The sequence below is a fragment of the Oncorhynchus kisutch genome, linkage group LG1, assembly GCF_002021735.2.
Source record: "Oncorhynchus kisutch isolate 150728-3 linkage group LG1, Okis_V2, whole genome shotgun sequence".
Lineage (NCBI taxonomy): Eukaryota > Metazoa > Chordata > Actinopteri > Salmoniformes > Salmonidae > Oncorhynchus > Oncorhynchus kisutch.
The window spans coordinates 36208910-36236469 of record NC_034174.2 but is presented as its reverse complement, the minus strand read 5'-3'; the positions used below and the strand labels follow the sequence as shown (position 1 = coordinate 36236469).

Genomic DNA, 27560 nt, shown 5'->3' with positions numbered 1-27560 from the left:
GAATATTAGGCAAATTGGCTGACTAACCCCTCTGATGTAAGGAAAGAGTACCCACCACTGAGACACTGTTGTCATTGTTTATGCAGCTGAGTGATGCATGAGTGTGTGCAGACTTGTGTCATGAAAAAAGTCCATTACATCAACATTAAAGGGGCAATCTGCAGTCGCTTCATCCATTTTAAGAGGACTTCTGAATTAAATAAATGTCCCCATTGATTCATGAAGAATCTCTTTGGGCTAACTCTTCCCACTTGCAAACCACAACCTGAAAACTGACATTTGATTTCAGTCATGGAAATGAACATTTCTTAATAAAACAAACATAAAACGAGGCCAAATTAGGAAGTGCAGTCACCCTTTAACACATGTTTGGAAACAAGTTTTATTTACCATAAAGTCTCATGTTACAGAACCTGCCAACAAGTCATCAATGGAGTGGAAAGGTGTGGTCATTTGAACTGATTCCCTCAACAACACAATAGGCATATCAATCAATAGTCTTGCTTACCTACAGTAGCTAAAAGAACAACGGATGATTAATGACTTGCATTTATATAACTGGCACTCAGGTGTAGCAAGACAACTTTTTATTAAGCTGGGGTTTAACATAAAAATTCAACTGGTTGTAGTAAGCAGGCAGTCAACTTTTTTTCACTTCACCGAAACCTTGTCTGTCTATAACAACACAGTAAAACTTAGGAAAGGTTTCCCTTTGAGACACTCACTTTTGGACCTTCAACAAATAAAACAGCAAAATAGATTAATCAAATAAATAATGGCAAAAGGTCATTTCTATGCCATTTCTAAAGTATATTCTGTATAGGTGGGGCTTAACTCGGTAACTTAACCTCCTTTTCCCTTTCCTCTGCTGTTTTTTCCTTCCCTGGTTGCTCTTCTAGGGGTTCCCTGACATCTTCTGGGGTTTGGCCAAAGATCCCTGCTGTGCGCTTGAGGAGGAACACCCCTGCGTGTAGGCCCCCTACGTTGACCCAGACAGTGTGGTGCTTCCGCCAGAGTCCTCCCATCCTTGATATGGCCTGAGGGAGACAGATGCACCCGGTCACAAGACACTCATGGCACAAAGTCATTAAAGTTGACACACCACACTATTGTTTGAATAAACACCATCTGGCCAAGGGACCACCTATTTATTTTGATTTATTTCACCTTTATTTAACCAGGTAGGCCAGTTGAGAACAAGTTCTTATTTACAACTGTGACCTGGCCAAGATAAAGCAAAGCAGTGCGACAAAAAACAACAACAGTTACACATGGGATAAACAAACGTACAGTCAATAACACAATAGAACAATATGTATACAGCGTGTGCAAATGAAGTAATGAGGTAAGTAAGGCAATAAATAGGCCATACTGGCGAAGTAATTACAATTTAGCAATTGACACTGGAGTGATATGTGCAGATGAGGATGTGCAAGTATAAATACTGGTGTGCAAAGAGCAGAAAAACAAATATTGGGATGAGGTAGGTAGTTGGATGGAATATTTACAGATGGGCTGTGTACAGCTGCAGCGATCAGTAAGCTGCTCTGACAGCTGATGCTTAAAAAGTTAGTGAGGGAGATATAAGTCTCCAACTTCAGTGATTTTTCAATTCATTCCAGTCATTGGCAGCAGAAAACTGGAAGGAAAGGTGGCCAAAGGAGATGTTGGCTTTGGGGATGACCAGGGAAAATATACCTGCTGGAGCGCGTGCTACGGTGGGTGTTGTTTTCATGACCAGTGAGCTGAGATAAAGTGGAGCTTTACCTAGCAAAGACTTATAGATGACCTGGAGCCAGTGGGTTTGGCGACGAATATGTAGCAAGGACCAGCCAATGGGAGCATACAGGTCGCAGTGGTGGGTAGTATATGGGACTTGTGACAAAACAGATGGCACCGTGATAGACTGCATCCAATTTATTGAGTAGAGTGTTGGAGGCTATTTGTAAATGACATCGCCGAAGTCGAGGATCGGCAGGATAGTCAGTTTTATGAGGGTAGGTTTGGCAGCATGAGTGAAGGAGGCTTTGTTGCGAAATAGGAAGCCAATTCTAGATTTAATTTTGGATTGGAGATGCTTAATATGAGTCTGGAAGGAGAGTTTGCAGTCTAGCCAGTCACCTAGTTATTTATAGTTGTCAACATATTCTAAGTCAGAACTGTCCATAGTTGTGAGGCTAGTCGGGCGGGCAGGTGTGGGCAGTGATCGGTTGAAGAGCATGCATTTCGCTTTACTAGCATTTAAGAGTAGTTGGAGGCCACAGAAGGAGTGTTGTAGGGCATTGAAGCTCGTTTGGAGGTTTATTAACACCGTGTCCAAAGAAGGGCCAGATGTATACAGAATGGTGTCATTTGCGTAGAGGTGGATCAGAGAATCACCAGCAGCAAGAGCAACATCATTGATATATAGAGAAGAGTCGGCCAGAGAATTGAACCCTTCGACACACCCATAGAGACTGCCAGAGGTCCGAACAACAGGCCCTCCGATTTGACACACTGAACTCTATCAGAGAAGTAGTTGGTGAACCAGGCGAGACAGTCATTAGAGAAACCAAGGCTGCTGAGTCTGCGAATAAGAATACGTGATTGACAGAGTCGAAAGCCTTGGCCAGGTCGATGAAGACGGCTGCACAGTACTGTCTTTTATCGATGGAAACAGAGTAGACTCAGTCCATACCATACACTAACAACACACAGATATTGGTGTGGACAAATTTTATTTAAAAAGACACCACAACCTCCTCAACTACTCATTCTCTGGTTATCCTGGAATTTCCTATTGATGACCGAGCCTTCAGGTACAGACAGGTTAGGACACTCCCATCTACCACAGATTACACAGTCTTACTGTATGTGTGGTACATTACCTTTTGAAAGCATTTCTTATCCTGGGTCAGGATGACGGCCTTCCCTGAGCCTGGTCTGGACACCCGGGCCATCTCTCTCAGACAGGGTGGGTACAGGTCCCAATTCTTCTTCCTGGAGCCCATTCTATAACAAAACCACACAATGTACACCTCAGCCACGGAAACAATAGCAATACATTCCATGCAGAAATGAGCAATATCTAGGAGGTTTAGTCAATGTTGAGTGTAGGTCCTAATTGAAATAGTTCTGTGGTTCCTACCTCTTCCCAAAGGGCATGTCAGTGATGATGATGTCCACTGAGTTGGTTCTCATGGGTAGATGGCACAGGTCCCACTGCACTGTGTCTATGGGCAACCCTGGCGTACTGCAGGGTTGGGGAGTAAATGGAGTTAACACAACTAACGATCAAATGGGTCTCATCACTTTGTCTTGCATTTCTTCTTCAAAGTCTGACTTTGAGGGGTGACTAATTCACATAAAGTAACTTGTGTATGGTTTGATTTGTTGTGTCTCACCTGCTCTTGTCTAGTCTCTTCTTCTGGATGTGACAGATGTTGTTGACTGTGCGGCTCACTGCCATGTCATTGTTGTCTCCGGCCAGGTAGAATGCCTGCTGCCATTCAATGGCTCCCTGATCGAGACAATCAATTACTCAGTAGGCTATACTATCTGATTACTACTTCATGGAAGGCAAAGTCAGTTACCGTAGTCATATTTTCTCTTTTTAATAACAGTGTATTGTGATTCTCCTTCTTACCTCTAAAGGTATTGCTCCAGTTCCACACATGGGATCAAGTATAACATCAGATGACTGAGGCTTAGAGAGTCTGTCCAATGAAAGAGACAAATATCACAGTTGTCATTTGATATTCACAAATTTGAATCAATTAGAGGCAACATACCTTAACGAAGCACTACAATTGCTGTATGTGTTGTGTATATCAAAATAGGTTGCATCAAGAAATCACAGAACGGGGTTCTTTTATCACAATCCGTATTTCACCCATGTATTATCAAAGTGCAGGCATGAGGTAGAGAAAGCTTTCCGTTTAGCTTGACTATACTGAGTGTGAATGGAGGGAGAGTAGGAGACCTGAGCATGCCATAGCACAGGGTGGAGCGCAGCGTGGTGGGTCCAAAGTGGGTGATGTTTCTTCTGTGGAGACTCTCCTCTGTCAGGGCAATGCCAATCACCACCTCAACGTTATGTATGTTCAGAAGGACCTGCCAACACACACACAAACGCACAGTGAAATCATAATGAAAACACACTTCCATTTCACATTATGTGACCCCACCTATTTATTTTAAGGTCAAATATTTACTCTCAGAACTGTTATTCCTAACCTGTTTGTTTTTTTTGTAATGTAATCAATTAAGTTGTCTCTCGCAGGCTTATCTTGACAAGCCTGGCTAGGGCAGAGGAATTCAGTGGGTGCCAGTCCCGTTGGAACAGGATGCAATGTTATGTTATTTTTACCTCAATATCAAACTTGGTCATGTCTGCTTTCCACTGGAAGAAGTCTTGCACGGCACCACCAAAGTCCCTGGCGGCCTCGTTGGAGGAAAAGCTGTGCTTGTCTCCTGCTCGGCTGCACGTCACACGAAACTTCAGGGCCTTTGGTCCGGGCTCCTGTCCCTCCACCTCCTGCTGCTCACCCAGGGGGCTGTTCTCCAGGTCAGGTGACCCGCCCCCTTGGCCTGTAGTAGGTGCCTGAGGCTCCAGCTGCAGCTTCTCTATCTCTGCGGTGACCGTCTCCATGGTGTCCGTCTCCACAACGTCTTTGTTGGCTTTGCCTCTATCTTGGAAATTTCGGCCTCTCCGTCCCTTCCCCTTAGGACCTTGGGGCCGTCTATGGGGTCCCCTCTTCTTCTTCAGAGAGGTGTTCAGTTTCCAGACCTTTAGTGCGTTGGTCCATGGCAGCTTGGAGGCCAGCTTCTGCAAGTCCTCCAATGTCTCCTCCTGTTGGACAGAATTGGTAGTGTTTCTATCAAATACCCTAACAGGGAAAAAGCATGGTATAAAGTGTAGGGGACTTCTCTTTTATTACCAACATGAATGTTATAATTGAAGTGAATGTGTAGGGGCTGTATGAATTCAGGTTGGCTGTGCTGTAATGAAAAGAGACATACCTTTGAGTCTTTAAACTGATAGTTGTCATACTCTTCAACCACAACAAACAGGTTGTCCACAGACCTCAGATTATGGACCTAGAAAGAGGAGGCACAGGTAAAAAAGCTAGGTTATATTTTGAATTTACTCAATGGTACTGTAACAGCCAGGTGAACAAACCATTATGAATGTGTACAAAATTAATGAAAAGTTTGATGCATTGTATTAAAAAAAAAAAAAATTAAAAATCTGACCACAATTCTATCCTCCTGATTCCTGCTTACAAGCAAAAACTTAAGCAGGAAGCACCAGTGACTCACTCAATACGGAAGTGGTCAGATGACTCGGATGCTACACTACAGGACTGTTTAGCTAGCACAGACTGGAATATGTTCCGGGATTCATCCAATGGCATCGTGGAATAATAATATGTTGTTCTGCCCCTGAACAAGGCAGTTAACCCACTGTTCCTAGGCCGTCATTGTAAATAAGAATTTGTTCTTATCTGACTGGCCTTGTTAAATATATATATTTTTTAAATACACCACATCAGTCATCGGCTTCATCAATAAGTGCATCGATGACGTCATCCCCACAGTGACTGTACGTACATATCCCAACCAGAAACCATGGATTACAGGCAACATCCGCATCGAGCTAAAGGCTAGAGTTGCCGCTTTCAAGGAGCGGGAGACTAATCCAGATGCTTATAAGAAATCCTGCTATGCCCTCAGACGAACCATCAAGCAAGCAAAGCGACAATACAGGATTAAGATTGAATCCTACTACACCGGCTCTGACGCTCGTCGGATGTGGCAGGGCTTGAAAACTATTACAGACTACAAAGGGAGACCCAGACACGAACTGCTCAGTGACACGAGACTACCAGATGAGCTAAATGCCTTTTATGCCCACTTCGAGGCAAGCAACACTGAAGCATGCACGAGAGCACCAGCTGTTCTGGATGACTGTGTGCTAACGCTCTCGGTAGCCGATGTGAACAAAACATTTAAATAGGTCAACATTCCCAAAGCCACTGAGTCAGACGGATTACCAGGATGTGTACTCAAAGCATGCGTGGACCAACTGTCAAGTGTCTTTAATTACATTTTCAACCTCTCCCTGACCGAGTCTGTAATACCTACATGTTTCAAGCAGACCACCATAGTCCCTGTGCCCAAGGAAGCAAATGTAACCTGCCTAAATTATTACCGCCCCGTGGCACTCACGTCGGTATCCATGAAGTGCTTTGAAAGGCTGGTCATGGCTCACATCAACAGCATCCTCCCGGACACCCTAGACCCACTCCAATTCGCATACCGCCCCAACAGATCCACAGATGACGCAATCTCAATCGCACTCCACACCGCTCTTTCTCACATGGACAAAATGAACACCTATGTGAGAATGCTGTTCATCAACTACAGCTCAGCGTTCAACACCATAGTTCCCACGAAGCTCATCACTAAGCTAAGGACTTTGGGACTAAACACCTCCCTCTGCAACTGGATCGTGGACTTCCTGACGGGCCTCCCCAGGTGGTAAGAGTAGGCAACAGGTGGTAAGAGTCTGCAATGCTGATCCTTAGCACTGGGGCCCCTCAGGGGTGTGTACTTAGTCCCCTCCTGCATTCCCTGTTCACCCACGACTGCGTGGCCAAATACGACTCCAACACCATCAATAAGTTTGCTGACGACACAACAGTGGTAGGCCTGATCACCGACAAGATGGCCTATATGGAGGAGGTCAGAGAACTGGCAGTGTGGTGCCAGGACAACAACCTCTCCCTCAATGTGAGCAAGACAAAGGAGCTGATTGTGGACTACAGGAAATGTTTTCTTCTTGAACTGCACTGTTGGTTAAGGGCTTGTAAGTAAGCATTTCACAGTAAAGTCTACACTTGTTGTATTTGGCGCATGTGGAAAACAAAGTTTGATTTGATGCCCACACAAAGAATAATAGGCTTTTTATCAAGCATTTAAACTAGGTTTAAATGGCATCTGTATTTCATCATATTCACAACACTCTTGTAATAATCATATTAAAGTAGCCAAAAAAGGTGGTTTTGCAATATTCGTAAATCAAGATGAAAGGATATTGACTAATTCTGCAGTTACAGTAATAGGTTGGGTCGTTCCACTGATAGAGTGCTTTTCGGGCAGTGTAATTTGGTAAAAGAAAACAAATTATTTCACCTAATTTTAACATTATGTCATAAAGTACACATGTTCAACTTTATAAAAAACATGTTTTCCCATCTCAAGAGGTTAAATTAAGAAAAGATACAATTAGTGCCAATTACAACAAACAGATTTGATGTAACAGGATTGAAATGATCATAACTCCCCTTGTCACAGGAGAAATGGAAGCTTGCTGTGTGCAACAGGGAGGGGCAATTGAATGCAAGCTTCATGTTTTTTATATATATATTTTTTTACATTTCTAGCCTATCTATCTATGGGTAACGGGGTTGACGTGTTATGCTCAACCCACTCAGTTTTCCTCCACAAAATGGCCAAAGAGCAGAACCAGCTCACCGGTTTCTTAAAAAAAAAAAGGAAGTTTCACCATTGTAAAACGAGAGTTAAGTTCACGTAACAGGGTTGACCTTAAAACGTATTTACTAATCACGTGAAATAAATCATAATCTTCAGAAATGACTTTGTTGTTTTGACACCAGGCATACCCTGTCGGCAAAGCCAATGGCATCTTACCTGTGAGAGCTTATCTGTGGTTATTTGGAAGTATATTCGACCGCGGTCCTTGCTTATTGTTGCATCAGCCCCAATCTTCTCCTGGACTTCCTCTGCAGCAGTGTTTTCAAACCCTGTGGGGACTGTTGCTCCAATGGTGACCGTAATGACCTCACAGTCTGTCTCTCCATCACTGGCAGACTGGCTGCTTGTCTCCACACCCACCGCCAGGGGGCACTGCTGCCCCTCAATACTGTCTTGTGAAGACATGGTACTGTAAGCTGCCAATCACTGGATAAATAATGCACTTTGATGTTCCCAGTGACTACAAGAAGCAGGAATGTACCTGGAGAAGATATATAGAAACACCATTGTACACAAATAGTACAAATCACCACGGGTTTGCTGTAGGCTTGACTGAAATATTTTCTCAGCAAGCACATGTCAGATATATCTGCTATTATGGCTAGCCAGCTAATTGGCCGAAGCTACTCGAGTCAAAACATCTGGCAACAGCTATCAGCATTCCTTTTAATCAAATGGTTGTTTGGTGAAACCTACCGGTGTTTTGCTGTTTAAAAGCTCAGTTCATGGCTTGTTCACTGCACTCTCATGGTTCCTCAAACAACTGCAAACGGAAACCCATGTGGGTAACAGAAGTACTTCCGGGTTACAGCAACGAAAATAAAAAGTTCCGCGTTTCATATTCCTTTCTGATTTATCACTAGTTGTGGATTAATACAAATAGGTCAGTAGATAAACGTATTTTCGTTGACGTGTTATTATTATATTATCATGGATAAAGTTGCTTAGCGAACATTATATAGCTGTATCTACTCGCTTGTATAGCAGCTGGTGTCAAAAAGGTACATTTCCGGTAAATTTCCATGAAAATTTTCAACGGACTGTTTGTAATGTTGGGAATTTTAGAAGCAGTTCTGTATTTTTTATGTGGAGAAACACGGTACTCTTTTTGAAAGGAGCCATTCTTTATACTTCAGCAATACATATATTATATTTGCTACATCAGGACAGGATACCATTGTTAACGATATCCTCCCTAGTGAGTAAGGTAAGTTGATTATGGTTTTGATTGATCACCTTGTTCTTTAAATAACTACACACTTATCTATTTCCACACAAGCTAAAACACATGTATATAAAAACATTTCAAGCCCAATAGGCTAATCATACTTCCAACTTATTGTTTTATTAATTTCCCAGTGCATACTGTAGGCTGCCTTTAACATTTCATGTTGTTTCATGCTGTTATGTGTTGGCTAATTTAAACATTCCCACTTTATTTCTATAGGGGGAAGAATGCCACGTTTAGTATCAGATGTGTGGAAGCATTTCACCCCAGCCATTAATGACGATGGGAAGACTATGTACATGTGCAACTACTGTACAAAGCAGTATGTAAAGAATGCCACAAAGTTGCAGGTGCATTTAACCAAATGCAAAAATGCAACATTATATCAAAGCGCACAAGAACCATTGTTCTGCCATACAATGGAAGACCACAGCCAGAAGAATGCTGATGAGTGCCTGGCTCGAGCTGTATATGCCACCGGCTCACCCCTCATGCTCAGTGAGAATGTGTACTGGAAGAGATGTTTCAATGTTATTTGCCCTGGATACTCTCCTCCGAACAGAGATGCTCTGTCTACTAATTTACTGGAAGCTGAGTTCAACAGAGTGCAAGGAAAGGTGAAGGAAACAATAGAGAAGGCAGACAGTGTTGCTGTTGTCTCCGAAGGGTGGTCAAATGTACAAGGTGATGGCATCATAAACTACATAGTCTCTACTCCTCTACCATTGGTTTTCAAGACGACAGACAAAAAGGACAACACACACACGAGCACGCACATTGCTGATGAGCTGAAGGCTGTAATCAATGACGTTGGACCACAGAAGGTGTTTGCTGTTGTTACTGATAGTGCTGCAAACATGAAGGCTGCCTGGGCACAAGTGGAGGAGGCCTACCCTCACATTACACCTATTGGGTGCATGGTTCATGGGCTTAACCTACTCATCAAGGACATCATGAGTTTGCAAACAATGGAAACACTATACAAGACAGCCAAGCAAGTTGTACAGGATGTCAGGAGCAAAGAGGAAGTGTCAGCAACCTACAGCAATAAAAATACAAAGAAAAATAACACCACACTGAAACTGACCTGCAACATTAGATGGGCTGGGGTTGTCACCATGTACAGCAGCCTTCTGAAAGACAAGGAGTCTCTGCAAGAAATGGCAAGATCACAGTCTGTGGAAATTGAAATCTCCATCAGGAAAATACTGCTTGATGATGTGTTTTGGGAGAGAGTGGTTCGCAATCTTACACTACTCTCACCGATCGCATTTGCCATTGATCAGATTGAAGGAGAGGATGCTGTCTTGTCAGATGTTCTCAGGCTTTTTGCTGATTTAAAAGACAAAATCAGCACAGCCCTCCCTTCAGCCTTGCTACTCAACACAGAGGAGACGGCAGTTGTTCGATTTCTGGAGCTGTGTGGAGAGTTTTGTATCAAGCCAATTCACGCAGCAGCATACATGCTGGATCCAAAGCATATTGGGAAACAAATACTTTCTGGAGAACAGATCAACAGCGCATACTATGTGATTTCTACCCTCTCACACCACCTCAATCTTGATGAGGGCAAAGTTCTGGCAAGTCTGGCAAAGTTTTCTACCAAGCAAGGCCTTTGGAATGGGGATGGGATATGGCAATCATGCCAGCACATTTCTCCCTACACCTGGTGGAAGGGTCTCTGTGCATCTGAGGCCCTGTCACCCATCGCCTCTGTGATCCTTCAGATCCCACCAACATCAGCAGCTTCTTTGCGCCTCAGAGCATTCTTTGGGAAAACCAAAACAAAGGTGGGCAACAGTTTAACAAACAACAGAGTGGAGAAATTGGTGGCTATTAGGGCGAACCTTAACCTTTTTGAGCCAGGAACAGAACTAGGGTCCAGCACACAGCTTCAGAGTGACACAAAGGAGGAAATGGACATTAAATCAGAGTCTGAGTGAACAACTAAGGATGAAAAGGGACAAAATATGAACAACGAGCTTAATAAGTGGACAGGTCATTTATTTATATTTTGAAATGCCTTTTTTGGGGGGGGGGGGTTCAGGTGCACATGAGAAATCATTTGAAATTGATAGTTTTGTTAAAATAATGTTTTTTGGATGGATAATTTGAGCAATGTTACAAAGTAGGCTACAAGTACAATGTTAGGCTACTGTTGGATTCTAGCTTGAAATATACTTATTCATGTTACCATACCAGAACCATACCAGAACTTATTGATTACTTTACATGTATAAGGAATGTGTTAGGGTCGATGAAGGGTACAGAGGGACTCTGTGTGTGGAAAGTTACTGAGTGATATGGAAAGTTACCGAGAGGGAAAAGGGGAAGTGCAGAAAGTTGATAATATGTTATCGTTGAATATGAATGTTCCTAACGAGGGAGGCAAAGGGCAACAGTAGTCTAGTTTTAGTACCTGATAAGGCCGGCCAGTTGCTGCGGAACCAGGACCACGAGGGATGTGGGACTCAACTCGAGATAAGGTCAACAGTTGAAGACAAAAGACACTGCTGGGAGGGGGGCCACAGAGGCCCACCATGAAGGCCATCTGAACACAGTCCTATCTCACGCACACATATTTCCAAGCCCATGAGGGTCCTAGACTTCGGCAGGGCCATGACAATACCAGTAAGAGGAATCTACTATGTTTCTGCCTAACAACAGACACTACTTTCCTATCTTAGACATGCAAGGAGATGACTCTGCCTAGTTGGAAGGTATAAAGATGTGCTTGTGTGACTTGTATGTTGTCTTTGCAGCTGTATGACCCAGTGGGTGAATAAACCTGGTTTGAGCTTTTCCTAGTTGTTCGTTTGAGTTTTTACTCTGTTCAGAACCTAGCACTACTTAATTGAAGTTCAAAACCTAAGTAAATCCTGTTATTTGTATTCAAGAGTAAGTCTTATTTGATGACAAAGAGAACAAAAGAGTAAGTCAGTGTGCAAAAAATCCCCACAAAAAGGTCCCATGGTATATTTCCCATTTGGAGATTTCCCAGGATTTCACAACCCTGGGCAAAGATTATAGGAGGCATGTGATGAGTTTACAATAAATCACCAGAAGAGGGTGGTAGTGAACCACATGTGAATAGACTAGATATAGGCATGCAGAACTGGCAAGCAGATAAACAGTCGACTGGAAATTAAAATATTGATTTGATGGTTGCCTGATTTGAAAAAAACTCCAACAAAGGACTTCACATGTTACAGTGACAATAATGGGATTATACCACAAATGGCTTTACAGGCCTAAAGTTATTTGCAATCTATCTGGATGTGAGCAATAACTTATGTAACTTAAAGTTACACTAAGAATACCACACCTGGCCCTTGCCAAGCACAACGTTATTGGCTAAACCCAATCTAAGGGAATTGTTTTGCTATGCTTCATTAAAAGCAGTTTTGTACTATAAACATCTTCTAGCCTTCCTAGAAAAGGAGGGCTGAACAGGCCCCCATTAACATCGACGGGACTGAAGTGGAGCGGGTCGAGAGTGTCATGTTCCTTGGTGTCCACATCACCAACAGACTATCATGGTCCAAACACACCAAAACAGCTGTGAAGAGGGCACGACAACTCCCTTTCCCCCTCAGGAGACTGAAAAGATTTGGCATGGGTACCCAGATTCTCAAAAAGTTATACAGCTGCACCATCGATAGCATCCTGACCGGTTGCATCACCGCCTGGTATGGCAACTGCTCGGCATCTGACTGTAAGTCACTACAGAGGGTAGTGTGTAAGGCCCAGTGCAATACTGGGGCCGAGCTTCCTGAAATCCAGGGCCTACAGTTTTAGTCTGAAATTTACATACACTTAGGTTGGAATAATTCAAATTTGTTTTTCAACCACTCCACAAATGTCTTGTTAATAACAAACTATAGTTTTGGCAAGTCGGTTAGGACATTACTTTGTGCATGACACAAGTAATTTTTCCCAAAATTGTTTACAGACAGATAAGAAATCAGCCAAGACCTCAGAAAAACAATTGTAAACCAAAAATATGGTTCATTCTTGAGAGCAATTTCCAAATGCCTGAAGGAACCACGTCCGTCTGCACAAACAATAGTACGCAAGTATAAACACCATGGGACCACGCAGTCGTCATGCCGCTCAGCAAGGAGACGCGTACTTTGGTGCGAAAAGTGCAAATCAATCCCAGAACAACAGCAAAGGACCTTGTGAAGAAGCTGGAGGAAACAGGTACAAAAGTATCTATATCCACAGTAAAATGAGTCCTATATCAACAATCTTAAAGGCCGCCCAGCAAGGAAGAAGCCACTGCTCCAAAACAGCCATAAAAAAGCCATCTACGGTTTGCAACTGCACATGGGGACAAAGATCATACCTTTTGGAGAAATGTCCTCTGGTCTGATGAAACAACAATAGAACTGTTTGGCCATAATGACCATTGTTTTGTTTGGAGGAAAAAGGGGGAGGCTTGCAAGCCGAAGAACACTATCCCAACCGTGAATCACAGGGGTGGCAGCATCATAGACGGCATCATGAGGAGATAAATGATGTGGATATATTGACATCTCAAAACATCAGTCAGGAAGTTAAAGCTTGGTCGCAAATGGGCATTCCAAATGGACAGTGACCCCAAGCATACTTCCAAGTTGTGGCAAAATGGCTTAAGGACAACAAAGTCAAGGTATTGGAGTGGCCATCACAAAGGCTTGAGCTCAATCCTGTAGAAAATTTGTGGGCAGAACTGAAAAAATGTGTGCGAGCAAAGGAGACCTACAAACCTGACTCCGTTACACCAGCTGTGTTAGGAGGAATGGGCCAAAATTCACCCAACTTATTGTGGGAAGCTTGTGGAAGGCTACCCAAAACGTTTGACCCAAGTTAAACAATTTAAAGGCAATGTTACCAAATACGAATTGTGTGTATGTAAACTTCTGACCCACTGGGAAAGTGATGAAAGAAATAAAAGTTTAAATAAATAATTCTCTCTACTATTATTCTGACAGTTCACATTGTTAAAATAAAGTGGTGATCCTAACTGACCTAAGACAGGGATTTTGTTAAATGGATTAAATGTCAGGAATTGTGAAAAACTGAGTTGAAATGTATTTGGCTAAGGTGTTTGTATATACTAGGCGTTGTCAGAGGAAGGGCCAAAAAATGGTCAAAGACTACAGTCACCCAAGTCAAAGACGGTTCCCTCTGCTACCGCAAGGCAAGTGGTACTGGAGCGCCAAGTCTAGGAGCAAAAGGCTCCTTAACAGCTTCTACCCCCAAGCCATAAGACTGCTGAATAACTAATCAAATGGCCACCCTGATTATTTACATTGACACTCCCCCTTTGTTTTTACACTGCTGCTATTCACTGTTTATTATCTATGCATAGTGTAAGGGTTGTCATCGGTGGAAGAAGGATCGGACCAAAGTGGTAAGTGTTCATGATCATATTTAATTGAAACGAACTGAACACTGAAATACAAAACAATAAACGATGTGAATAAAATGAAAACCGAAACAGTACCGTGTGGCCCAAACACTCACACGGAAACAAACACCCACAAACCAAAAGTGAAACCCAGGCTACCTAAGTATGATTCTCAATCAGAGACAACTAACGACACCTGCCTCTGATTGAGAACCATACTAGGCCGAACACAAAACCCAACATAGAAAAACAAACATAGACTGCCCACCCCAACTCACGCCCTGACCATACTAAAACAAAGAATAAACTAACAGAACTATGGTCAGAACGTGACACATAGTTACTTTACAAATTACCTTGACTAACCTGTATCCCCCAACATTGACTCAGTACCGGTACCTCCTGTATATAGCCTAATTTTTTGTGTTACTTTTTGATTGATAATATTTACTAAATACATTTGTTTTTCTTAACTCTATTTCTTGAACTGCATTGTTGGTTAGGGGCTTGTAAGTAAGCATTTCACGGTAAGGTCTACACCTGTTGTATTCTGCGCATGTCACAAATAACATTTGATTTGATCACCCTAACTTAACACTGAGTGGGTGAAAATGAATGCATGAGTTGAAATTCTAAAAAGAGAAAAGAGAGAGAAAGAATAGAAACAACACCATGGCAGCCTGTATCACAGGACTGGGTGTCTGTGGTCCAGATGGGATTGTTTGTTGCTCCCTGCTGCAAGGGGCTGGAGGGGCTGTAGCTGCCTGCCCACCTGAAAGATCCATCCACCAAACACCATCCTCTGTTAACCCTCACACACTCCACTTTGTCAGCCATTCCACACACACACACACACACACACACACACACACACACACACACACACACACACACACACACACACACACACACACACACACACACCCAATCCCAAACAAGAAAAGAAAGGGGGTAAAATATAGAAAGAATGAGAAATAACAAGAACAAAAGAAAAATAAGACAAATATATTTTTTCAAAGTGGGTAGCTTATCAAAACTGCTGTATTTGTTTGACATCTTTCTCCCAGGCCAATATACGTTTCATAGCGTACGTTCTGTTTATAATTAGGGGAACCTGACAGCTTGCCCAGGAAAATGAGCTCTCCATGGAAGGGTGGCCATGAGAACTGTATTTCCTCTCAGTCTATCCACTGTTTTCCAGAAAAGGAATGAAAAAGTAGGTCTACCTGACATTAGCAATATTTATGTTTGATAAAATGGCTTATTATTATGCTGTATAAGACATGCCATATCCAAGAGGGAGGGATGAAAGCCTATAATCTTTAAACAGTGTCACCTCTGCTCTCTTGAGGAATCATGCATTCGTCTTTTTCACGCTTAGGATATATTGCATACACCCCTTTATTTGTTTGTTCAGACCATAGTTGTAGTCTGGTCAGTCCTACACATCTGGGGTTTTGAAAATCAATCATCACTTTCCTTTCACCACCCATCCTTAGCACTTATCCATACTTATCCAGTAAATGGGGAGTAGAATAACTGTTCCTGTATGTCACATCTACATATTTGATTAATTGTGTGACGAGACGAGCAGCTGCGATTGTCATCGGCTGGAAGTCTAGTTCAGTGCTTGAGTTAACTCTCATCTATCATCGAACACCAGACCAGCTATACTGTATATTGGGGAACATCCCACAGAACGTGCCTTTTTTTCTTTGTGAAAAGTGGTGAACAGATAGTGGTATTGCAACTACATGTTACAACTAGCCAGGTATAATAAGGGCTCAGAGTTTTCCCTGGTCATGGTCAGGAAAAACTCAGGGCTCTAATTGTAACTAAGTTTACAAGAAGCACACCATCCAGCACTATTCTTAATACTGTACATGTGAAGCCATAACAATCAAACATCATTTGAGTTTGCTAATTAAGCTAATAGAGTTTTGTACTCCTCCGTGTTAAAAGTTACACATAGATTAGTCTGTGTGGAGTCTGAGAGGACCGTGGGTGTTTGTTGACGCCAGAGAAAGAACACTCCCACACAGCAGGTGGCTACATGGTGCTGCAGACAGAGGGTCAGAGAAATCTATACAAAAACAATCTCAAACTGCAGGAACTTTAAACATATAGGTAAGTTCTAGATAAAATCCATCAGTATTATATGAAATAATGTTATTAGCCAAATAAGTGATATGAGAGGAGGATAGATAGATAGAGGCATATAAAAACCCAATAGAACACAGGGTGAGATCTGGTAACTCATCTCAGGGTTAAGTATGAGGTACCTCTATGTGTTTGTACCAAACAGTCCTGTCCATCCCTATTATAGTCCTCTATCAGCATCCCACAGCCCTGGGGTCACTCATAAGGGGCCACAGTGACACTCTCCTTTTGTCTGCCCCTCCCCTTTGGTCCATTCAATCAGCACAATTAGAGCTTCCACTTCTGCCACTTCTGCTGAGTGTCAGATGGCCACGGAGTGTCTGTCTGGATAACTATACTCACACTCAATGTACGTTCCAAATGGCACCCTATTCCCCATGGGCCCTGGTCAAAAGCAGTGCACTATAAAGGGAATAGGGTAACATTTGGGAGGTACCCTCTGACACTTCTCCTCTATTCTCAGTGTTGGGCCTATAATCTCCCACTGAGTGAAGCTGAGAATGCAGGCTCTGGCTCTCCAGCATGACTTTATTCACTAGCATGAAATGGAGCTCTAAGCAATCACATATGATAAAGGAAAAATCTTTAGGGATTTAAAGGGTCTTTGGTGAGAGTGTTCCACAGGGTCTCTCTCAATGTGGTATTAATCATAAGGGGATAAGTGACTGCTAGACGAGCTGTGCTAATAAGATTCTATACCTACTTTGAAGTCAATATGATCACATATGCACTTCGTTTCTGGTTTGTAGCATTGACCAAACACTGCATGGTTTAAATAGGTATACATCTTTGTTATACATACAGAGGAGGAATACTGAGGATTCTACTTTCATATGAATCAGGTAATTCCAAGGGTCCCACTGGATGTTTTGTCATATTACTATATTTGTACAAAAGCACTTGCTCTTCATTTTTATACACAGGGCTCCTCACAACTTTGTGTGTGTTGTGTGCCATCTGGGGAGGTTAAGTAATGAGAGCAGAAGACACATTTATTTTATTCACTGTACCATGGAAAATAAAGATGTACTCTATTCAGGGCTGTGAAACGATAGAAAACATTTAACCATGATTAAGAGTCTATAATCCAAGTAACATTAAAAAAATCTGCATTAAAATCTGTCAATCTAAGCTACAGATCTCTGCGTCTCAGTCCACCGAATCTGCCTATGTTGGCCTTCCGCATCTGCGGTGGAAGGTGTGGTCTTCTCACGTCTGTAGCATCCGAACGGTTTGGTCTACAAATTAAAATGACCACTCTGTGGAAACAGAACACGATGGTGTTCTTCGTTTTGATCTATGACCCCCACAAGTGTCACGGGACTCATCTGAAGGTAACCCATATAAATTAATGGAAGCATGTAGGTAGTTTTGTGCCAACAAAAATGAGGGGTTAAATGTGTGTCCAAAAAAACTACAATATATTACTGAGCTTTCTTTAGATCTCCTAAATATAGGACAGGCACTTCAAAACCTTATTATTACTATTGGACTGTCTTTTTAACTGACTTTTTTCCATTCATGAATGTGTTATTCAATGCGTTTCTATGGGCTATAGTAGAGAAAAAAGAAGACGCCATGGTCCTCGCCAGAGCTTCTGTGCATGTTTACAATCTGCACCCCTATGCAGACATCGCTCCCTCGTGAAATTCAATATTTTTTCAAATAATATTTCTATATAAAGCATTACAAGAATCATGAAAAATGGTGCACTAAAATTACAAAAAGTTAACTGATTAACTATGACAGCCCTAATTGTGTTATGTTGTACTAAGCATTTGCAGAAACCTGGCATCAGGGACATTATCAGGGAACTCCTGAAAATGATTGACCATAGTATTAGACCGCCACTCCTCCCCCTTGGATTTCAGTCAAGGCCTTAGAGTAAACTAGAAAGAGTCCCGAGCCTCTCTCACTTAGTTGAACAAATTAAATTCAGTGACTCATAAACTGAATTCACTTAACGGTGACAAAGAACAATACAGAGCCCAGTGCAGCTGAGATCCAGATGTGGATCATAAAATAAAAACTTTGAGGCCAGTTTATGATGCAGGAAATATTGAAGATTTCTAATGAGTGTACAGGGGCACGTATGTCTTGGGTAATGACAATTAATGGGACCATAACGAGACATGTTTCTTTTATGTATTTTCAGAAGGTGAACTAGAATGGGTCACTAACAATGCCAACAAATAGGTATTGTTATGGAATTCCCCTACCTGTGTGTAACTTTGAGGTTGCCTTATTCCTGCGATTGCTAGCGGGTCACAAACCAGCAAATACAGCGAGCAGGGTCGCTCTCTTTCAGGTATCATTTTTTCTTCTTCTGTTCCAGTGAATATTGTTATTTTATAGTAATTATTTGGCATGGATTTTTCATTTTTCACCAAAGATATCAGCTATGTCAGCAGTCATCTCATGCATATTTCTTGTCACTGTAAAGGGCAGGCCTTCGAGAAAATGTCATTTTGGTGAACTGAGAGAGAATCTAAACTTAATCAATATGAAGCGAATGCAACCCAACGCTGGCACCCACCGCATCGAATCAATAGACAGAAAGTGACATGACTCATTTTATTTTCCATTCAGGTATGACATGTCTATTGTGAGTAACAATGTTTATGGACTGTGAGGAAACCAATCCTACACTGGAGAAAGTACTGTATATAGCTCTCATTAGGGATTCCTCTGAGCCTGGGAGTGTATAGCGCCTTAGTCATTTCTCAGGGATTATTGGTAATATGAAAGGCTATAATGTCCATGCAAAGCCATCCCTGGATGGATTAAGTGAGCGAGCGAGCGAGCGAGAGGAGAAGAGATGAGAGGAAAATTATGGATCTCTCCTGGAAGCTTATCCCCCTCTCTGCAATCTCATATCTCTGATGAGCCCTGACTTCTGACCTCCAGCAGTCAAAGGTCAAGTCGGGTATTCACACTCTCTCACTCCTACCTCTTTACTTCAACAGATGATTACACTCTCCTTTCTCCCAGTGGTATAATATGTACGAAATGTATTATTAATTTAGCTTTAGGTGTAATATTGCTGGATTTTACACTTATAGTTTTTTGGGGGAATATTCCCAAGCAGAGATAATTTGCTGCATTTGTAAAGAGACACCACTTTTTCGTATCTAGTTTGTATAAAGTTAGTTGTAATAGTTGTTTTTCGTATGAAAAGCAAATTATGTAGCATATTATAGAAAGTATCTACAGAGAAACACCACAGCACCACAGAAATTAACCTCAATGTAAGGTTTCAAATACCAAAGTGTTATATTATATTCATTATTTCTCTCTCTTACAGTATGATTCTAATTCTGTTTCTCTGACAAGGCCCAGACAGAATCCCTGGGTGTGGACATTGTTTCCCTTGTGCCTCAGTTTGGTGTGGAGACTAGCAGTGGCTCCCACTCTGGCTCTTTAGAATGAAATACTGAACATGCTTCACAATGGATCTTTGTGCCTGAAAAACAGTGAAGTCATAGTTTCCCAGGCTTCCTCCCCCCTGAGATGCCTAGCAATGAGGGGGAGAAGGGAGGGGGGAGAGGCTCAGACTTTTTTTGTGGTAAACAAAGGATCAGAATCCATCGGGGTGTCACTCTGGTCTTCTAGGGGTCTTCTTCTCCAAGTCTCTTAGCGCTTCAACACAGCTGGTCAGCATCACAGGTGAATAATGGGTCTCCCCCTCCTCTTTTCTCTGTTTTCCTCACTGACCAGTGACTAGTTCAGTTTTTAGAGAACAATCTCACTTCATACAAACTTATCAACACTAGCAGTAAAATGAGTAGCTAAGCGCACTCCTGAAATCTCTTTTTATGATCTGACTACCACAAATGATGCAGTGGAGATTGCCACATTTGGAGAATTTGCAACGGTCAGCACAGCCGGAGTGCAGCAGCTAAGCCTCTCCCTGGGTGAACCTCCTTCATGATTAAGGTGTCTGCCCTGCCAGGTAAGTATATCTGTATTTTCATTCATGTATTTTTCATTCAGACACTATGGTAAAAGGTCAAAGGTCACAATGATGTTCATGCATCAGCTCATACAGCTACTATTACTTACCGGGCTGTGTATTCTCCTTAGGCAGGTGTTCATCAGCCAGAAAATATCTTCAGACAGCACTGTGCCGGTAAGCAGGGTGGAGGGAGAAACCACATCCTATTTTTGGCATCTTTATTCCTGAGGCATGAGGGGCATGTTCAGAGTTTGCCCAGATAAGTGGGAATTTACGTTCTGGGGGCTTAGAGAGCCACTCTCTCAGATCAATTAGACTCTCCAGACAGACTGTTTCATCTCCACATCTAATTTATGTACTAGCATGTCTTCATAGGAGGAAGCACTGTGCCAAGCTCATGTCGCAACCCACTCCCACTGACAAGGCTCAGGCACAATTATGAGCTTTACACTTGAGTGCCATCACGGTAATTTAAAAGCCATTATCTACCTATCTTCCACGAATTAATGGAGGGTGATACGTAAACAGTTTGCGCATCTGCTAAGACAACCTCTGACTCATCTTGTAGGGTGGTAATGCGATTGATGGACATTATTTTCCAATTAAAAGTGTCAAGAGAGGAGGGTCTTGAATCATTAAATTTTTTTTGTTTTACTCTACCTTACCTGGAACAATTTGTACATAAAATCTGATGTATATAAAGATGTGAGACTGTAAGATGTATCACGGCCAAGGGAGATGGCAGGAAGTCTTTCAGGTGAAGTCAGGCGTTTCTTATAGAGCAATGTGCAGTGTTCAGCAGAAAACTTGGATATTTACAAATGGATCCACAAAAAGAAGAAAAATATATAATAAACTCAGGACTGTGGAGACTGGGATGAAAAAGGCATGTATGAACCACCTGGAATGAAGTCAAGAAAACCGCCCAGAACAGAATTCGCTGGATATGCACCGCTGAGGCCCTTTGCTCCACTAGGAGCTGAAAATAACGAGTCAAGCGAGTCAAGTTATGTGCATACATGACTGCCATCCCCCATTTAACATAGCAGACAGATGTACAGGAAGGAGGAGCCAGCCTACTAACAAAGATGACACATTTTGACACATTTTGACACTACTGTAAAACATCAAGCGCATATGTGGCATACGTTTAATTGACTGAACACTTGAACCAAAAGTGAGAATCAGATGTGTGTGAATGATTCAGAATGGAGCACTGCTATTTTTTCATTGTGCTCTTTAGAATAACGTAATAGTACTTTATCTTTATAGATGTCTCCAATCAGAGTTTTGAGTTTCATCAATCCTACAGTATATTCCTTTGCTTCTAATGTGTGCTAGACCATTTTTCACACTCAGATCCAGAGCCAACACAATGTTTAGGACTCAGTTTTAATAACATTGGCACAGCCAGCAAAACAGTCACATCTTTGCTGCCATGCCTATAATCATCATCTACTGCATGTGTAACACATTGCAGTACTTGCATCTATGACGCCTCCATTTAGCAAAACAACCTACAGATTCAACATACAATGAGTGAGTGTTTGTGTGCAATCCTTCATGTGAGGATTGTTTTTCATCTAACCTTTATTTTATTTATTTATTTATTATTACATCTAAACAGAGCACAGAAAGATGGGCAACTCCTGGAATGAGATGGAGAAGACTGCCCAAAGTTAAGTTTGCTGGAGAAGCATCGTTGACAGCCTACTGTATGTTGTTCATGGGGCGATGGGCCTAAATAAGTCAATTATTAATCTTTATTTAAAGCAGGAAGTGCCATGAAGAGAAAGAATGATTTCCAACAGAGACTTGGAATTGAGTTTCAATGATATTAAAGAGGTGCCGAAGGTGTTGATGTATAATCCCAGTCACAGTGACGGGCTAGGATTCATGTAGGGTAGCCTAGTGATTAAGAGTGTTGCCCCAGTAACCAAACGGTCTTTGGTGTGAATCCTCAAGCCGACTAGGTGAATAATCTGTAGATGTGCCCTTGAGCAAGGCACTTAACCCTGGAACAAACAGCACAAGCCTACCTTTAACTATTAACACTACACTGACCTTGCACACCTATGTATCCCTTACACACACACATTGGCTTTCTACTTGCATATTAAAGCAACATGCAGTCATGTACAGTTCCCACAAGGACTTACATACCCCCAGACCTTTCCCCCTCACATCCCCCCACCGATACATGACCGCTGCCCTGCCACCCCACTACAGGACCTATTAGCATCCAAGATTGCGTAGTAGTCGAACGTGTGTTTTGTCTTGTCCCGTGTAAATATTGTTTTATCTATCGTTTTCCTCATTTTCTTCGTATATATTTTAATCTCACTTTCCATCTACGGACTGAACATACACTCCTGCAACCCACCTCACCCAATGTGGTATGGATCTGCTATTTTTATACTTTAGAACCGGAACCCCCATCTGAAGCTAGCCAGCTAACTAGCTACTAGCTAGTAGTCAGTTAGCCACTGCTAGCAGTCTTCACCGTTAACTCGGACATACCTGCCAGTCTGCATAGCGCGATATTGTCCCAGAGCATATCGGAATGCTTCTTCTCTACCACATCTCTGGATTTCTACCGCTAGCTCTGAACCTTTACACCAGATCATCGCAGCTGGCTATCTGCAATCCGAGTGGCTACTCCTAGCTAACGTCTCTGTCCCGAAGCAAGCACCAGTTAGCCTTGAGCTAGCTTCGAGCTAGGTCCATCTCCCGGCTTGCCAAAGAGGTCCACCAGCTAATTCTTGGGTACAACGTAATCGCCCGAGGTGGTTTCAACAGGCTCTTCCGTTGCAACAGCCCGCTAGCCCGCTAGCTGTCTGAATTGCCGTGTCTCCAGCTCGCCTAGCGTAGTAGCAATTACTGAATCGGCTCCCTGACTCACATAGTGCTACTCATTGGACCCTATGATCACTCGGCTACACATGCATCTCCCTAATGTCAATATGCCTTGTCTATTGCTGTTTTGGTTAGTGATTATTTTCTTACTTCACTGTAGAGCCCCCAGCCCTGCCCAATATGCCTTAGACAGCCCTTTTGTCCCACCCCCCACACATGCGGTGACCTCACCTGGCTTAACTGCTAACTCTAGAGACAAAACATCTCTCATCGTCACTCAATGCCAAGGTTTACCTACACTGTACTCACATCCTACCATACCCTTGTCTGTACATTATGCCTTGAATCTATTCTTCCACGCCCAGAAATCTGCTCCTTTAACTCCCTGTTCTGAACGCACTAGATGACCAGTTCTTATAGCCTTTAGCCGTACCCTTATCCTACTCCTCCTATGTTCCTCTGGTGATGTAAAGGTTAACCAAGGCCCTGCAGTCCCCAGCACCACTCCCATTATTCTGTAACCGTAAAAGCCTTGATTTCATGCATGTTAACATCAGAAGCCTCATCCCTAAGTTTGTTTTATTCACTGTTTTAGCACACTCTGCCAACCCAGATGTCCTAGCCATGTCTGAATCCTGGCTTAGGAAGGCCACCAAAAATTCAGAAATTTCCATCCCCAACTACTACATTTTCCGACAAAATAGACCTGCCAAAGTGGCCAGAGTTGCAATCTACTGCAGAGATAGCCTGCAGAGTTCTGTCATACTATCCAGGTCTGTGCACAAACAGTTTGAGCTTCTACTTTTAAAAATCCACCAGAAATAAGTCTCTCACCGGTGCCGCTTGTTATAGACCCCCCTCAGCCCCCAGCTGTGCCCTGGACACCATATGTGAATTGATTTCCCCCCATCTATCTTCAGAGTTCATACTGTTAGGTGACTGGGATATGCTTAACACCCCGGCCGTTCTACAGTCTAAGCTAGATGCCCTCAATCTCACACAAATGATCAAGGAATTTACCAGGTACAACCCTAAATCCGTAACCATGGGCTAAATCAAATATGGTTGGAATAGCAGTATCCTTCAGTACTGTTCTGTAAGGGCTGGTTTTACAAACCATAGCCGGATCAAAGTGTTTGGCACACAGTCTGTAGTGTTTATTGAGTTGGTCTGATGTTTTCATCAGATATCATCCTGACCAACTTTCCCTCTAAAGACACCTCTGCCATCTTCAACCAGGATGTCAGCGATCACTGCCTCATTGCCTGCGTCCGTAATGGGTCCGCGGTCAAACTACCACCTCTCATCACTGTCAAACGCTCCCTAAAGCAATTGAGCGAGCAGGCCTTTCTAAATCGACCTGGCCCGGGTATCCAGGAGGGATATAGACCTCATCCGTCAGTAGAGGATGCCTGGTTGCTCTTTAAAAGTGCTTTCCTCACCATCTTAAATAAGCATGCCCCATTCAAAAAATTTAGAACTAACAACAGATATTGCCCTTGGTTCACCCCAGACTTGACAGCCCTTGACCAGGTCATCTATAAGTCTTTGCTAGGTAAAGCCCCACCTTATCTCAGCTCACTGGTCACCATAGCAACACCCACACGTAGCACATGCTCCAGCAGGTATATTTCACTTGTCATCCCCAAAGCCAACACTTACTTTGGCCGCCTTTCCTTCCAGTTCTCTGCTGCCAATGACTGGAAATATTTTCAAAAATCACTGAAGCTGGAGACATATCTCCCTCTTTAACTTTAAGCATCAGCTGTCAGAGCAGCTTACCGATCACTGTACCTGTACACAGCCAATCTGTAAATAGCCCACCCAACTACCTCATCCCCTTATTTTTTATTTATCTTCCTGCTCTTTTGCACCCCAGTATCTCTACTTGCACATCATCATCTGCACATCTATCACTCCAATGTTAATGCTAAATTGTAATAACTTTGCCTCTATGACCTATTTATTGCCTTACCTCCCTGACCTTCTACATTTGCACACACTGTACATAGATTTTCTATTGTGTTATTGACTGTACTTTTGTTTATGTGTAACTCTGTGTTGTTGTTTTTGTCCACTGCTTTGCTTTATCTTGGCCAGGTCGCAGTTGTAAATGAGAACTTGTTCTCAACTGGCCTACCTGGTTAAATAAAGGTGTTCTCAACTGGCCTACCTGGTTAAATAAAGGTGTTCTCAACTGGCCTACCTGGTTAAATAAAGGTGTTCTCAACTGGCCTACCTGGTTAAATAAAGGTGTTCTCAACTGTCCTACCTGGTTAAATAAAGGTGTTCTCAACTGGCCTACCTGGTTAAATAAAGGTGTTCTCAACTGGCCTACCTGGTTAAATAAAGGTGTTCTCAACTGGCCTACCTGGTTAAATAAAGGTGTTCTCAACTGGCCTACCTGGTTAAATAAAGGTGTTCTCAACTGGCCTACCTGGTTAAATAAAGGTGTTCTCAACTGGCCTACCTGGTTAAATAAAGGTGTTCTCAACTGGCCTACCTGGTTAAATAAAGGTGTTCTCAACTGGCCTACCTGGTTAAATAAAGGTGTTCTCAACTGGCCTACCTGGTTAAATAAAGGTGTTCTCAACTAGCCTACCTGGTTAAATAAAGGTGTTCTCAACTGGCCTACCTGGTTAAATAAAGGTGTTCTCAACTGTCCTACCTGGTTAAATAAAGGTGTTCTCAACTGGCCTACCTGGTTAAATAAAGGTGAAATACAAATAAATACAAATAAAGTGTGTGTGATAACAGTGTGTGATGTCTGCACACATTAACGTGAGAGTCCGATGACAGCAGAGGTTCCCCTCACCACAATGGAGGAACTTAGTGCTGTTGGTATTACATATGCCTCTATAAGGGCCACAGCCATGGAAGTAAATGTGAGTTAGCACAGCTGGAGGGGGGTTTCCATAGCAATGAGCACTACATTGGGTTTGCTATGTTTCTCTCTGAATAGATGATTATCAATATGTTTTGGCCAACGCAGCTTAAATAAAAACATGAATGTGAATTTAATTTATTGGTTAACACACTACAAAGCAAAACAGGAGTACAAAAAATGGATACATTGAAAAATGAACTGACAAAGCTTCTAATAGCAGATCGTTGATTCTTTCTGCTAGCTCATCTGAAAGGAACACCCATGTTCTGGATAAGTTCCAAGAGGTGTAACCATAGCAAAATTACATATTAGGCCATACAACTTGTTACAGAAATAACCAGTCATGTCCACTCCCCAGACAGGTGCATGTCTAATGCAGAGTGCACTAGTCTTGCGGACCATCCTGAAATGTATAATGGCCACACATGTTATGGAGAACTTTCCAGAACAACATACAGCTGGTGGGTTACACACTGTATCGGCAGGATAGAACAGCAGCCTCTGGTAAGACAAGGGGTGGCGGTCTATGTATATTTGTAAATAACAGCTGGTGCACGATATCTTAGGAAGTCTCGTCTGAGGTAGAGTATCTCATGATGAGATGTAGACCATCTATATTATTTGTAGCTGTCTATTTACCACCACAAACCGATGCTGGCACAAAGAGCGCAGTATATGAGCTGTATACGGCCATAAGAAAACAGTAAAAAGATCATCCAGAGGTGGCGCTCCTAGTGAACGGGGACTTTAATGCAGGGAAAGGTAAATCTGGTTTACCAAATTTCTACCAGCATGTTAAATGTGCAACTAGAGGGGGGAAAAAAACTCTAGACCACCTTTACGCCACACACAGAGACACGTACAAAGCTCTCCCTCGCCCTCCATTTGGCAAATCTGACCATAATTATATCCTCCTGATTCCTGCTTACAAGCAAAAACTAAAGCAGGAAGCACCAGTGACTTGGTCTATAAAAAAGTGGTCAGATGAATCAGATGCTAAGCTACGGGACTGTTTTGCTAGCACAGACTCAAATATGATCTGGGATTCTTCTGATGTCATTGAGGAGTACAACCACATCAGTCACTGGCTTCATCAATAAGTGTATTAATGATGTCGTCCCCACAGTGACTGTACCTTCCTATCCCAACCAGAAGGCATGGATTACAGGCAACATCCGCGCTGAGCTAAAGGGTAGAGCTAACGGTATCAAGGAGTGGGACTCTAACCTGGAAGCTTATAAGAAATCCCGCTATGCCCTCCGACGAACCATCAAACAGGGAAAGCATCAATACAGGACTAAGATCGAATTGTACTACACCGGCTCCGACACTCATCAGATGTGGCAGGGCTTGCAAACTATCACAGACTACAAAGGGAAGCACAGCCACGAGCTTCCCAGTGACACGACCCTACCAGACGCTTTGAGGCAAGTAACACTGAAACATGCATGAGAGCATCAGCTGTTCCGGAAGACTGTGTGATCACGCTCTCCATAGCCGATGTGAGTAAGACCTTTAAACAGGTCAACATTCACGAGGC

The 27560-nt window shown here is 42.6% G+C and overlaps 2 protein-coding genes and 1 non-coding gene across 3 annotated transcripts; 1 reads left to right on the top strand and 2 right to left on the bottom strand.

Annotated features, from left to right (window-relative positions):
* Positions 1-362: 362 nt before the first annotated feature.
* On the bottom strand, positions 363-8352 carry thumpd3 (THUMP domain containing 3). Its single transcript, XM_020489050.2, has 10 exons — positions 8236-8352; positions 7696-8020; positions 5002-5079; positions 4349-4831; positions 3962-4092; positions 3626-3695; positions 3384-3499; positions 3128-3232; positions 2868-2991; positions 363-1037 (listed from the first exon to the last, which is right to left on the bottom strand). The coding sequence occupies exons 2-10, from the start codon at positions 7942-7944 to the stop codon at positions 831-833; spliced, it is 1563 nt and encodes a 520-aa protein (XP_020344639.1). The 5' UTR covers positions 7945-8020; positions 8236-8352; the 3' UTR covers positions 363-830.
* A 34-nt stretch (positions 8353-8386) lies between these two features.
* LOC109895376 (uncharacterized) lies at positions 8387-11570 on the top strand. Its single transcript, XM_020489023.2, has 2 exons — positions 8387-8746; positions 8987-11570. Exon 2 carries the CDS (start codon positions 8995-8997, stop codon positions 10708-10710), a length of 1716 nt encoding a protein of 571 aa, XP_020344612.1. The 5' UTR covers positions 8387-8746; positions 8987-8994; the 3' UTR covers positions 10711-11570.
* Positions 11571-20121: 8551 nt separating this feature from the next.
* LOC116376308 (U1 spliceosomal RNA) lies at positions 20122-20282 on the bottom strand. The gene has a single exon (XR_004211731.1). It is a non-coding gene; the product is annotated as a U1 spliceosomal RNA (small nuclear RNA).
* Positions 20283-27560: the final 7278 nt, after the last annotated feature.

Coding starts and splice junctions, on each gene's coding strand:
- thumpd3 (XM_020489050.2), bottom strand. CDS start 7,944: ATGTCTTCACAAGACAGTATTGAGGGGCAGCAGTGCCCCCTGGCGGTG. Junction 5,080..7,695: donor CCACAGATAAGCTCTCACAG/GTAAGATGCCAT, acceptor TCCTCTTTCTAG/GTCCATAATCTGAGGTCTGT. Junction 4,832..5,001: donor ATCAGTTTAAAGACTCAAAG/GTATGTCTCTTT, acceptor TCTGTCCAACAG/GAGGAGACATTGGAGGACTT.
- LOC109895376 (XM_020489023.2), top strand. CDS start 8,995: ATGCCACGTTTAGTATCAGATGTGTGGAAGCATTTCACCCCAGCCATT.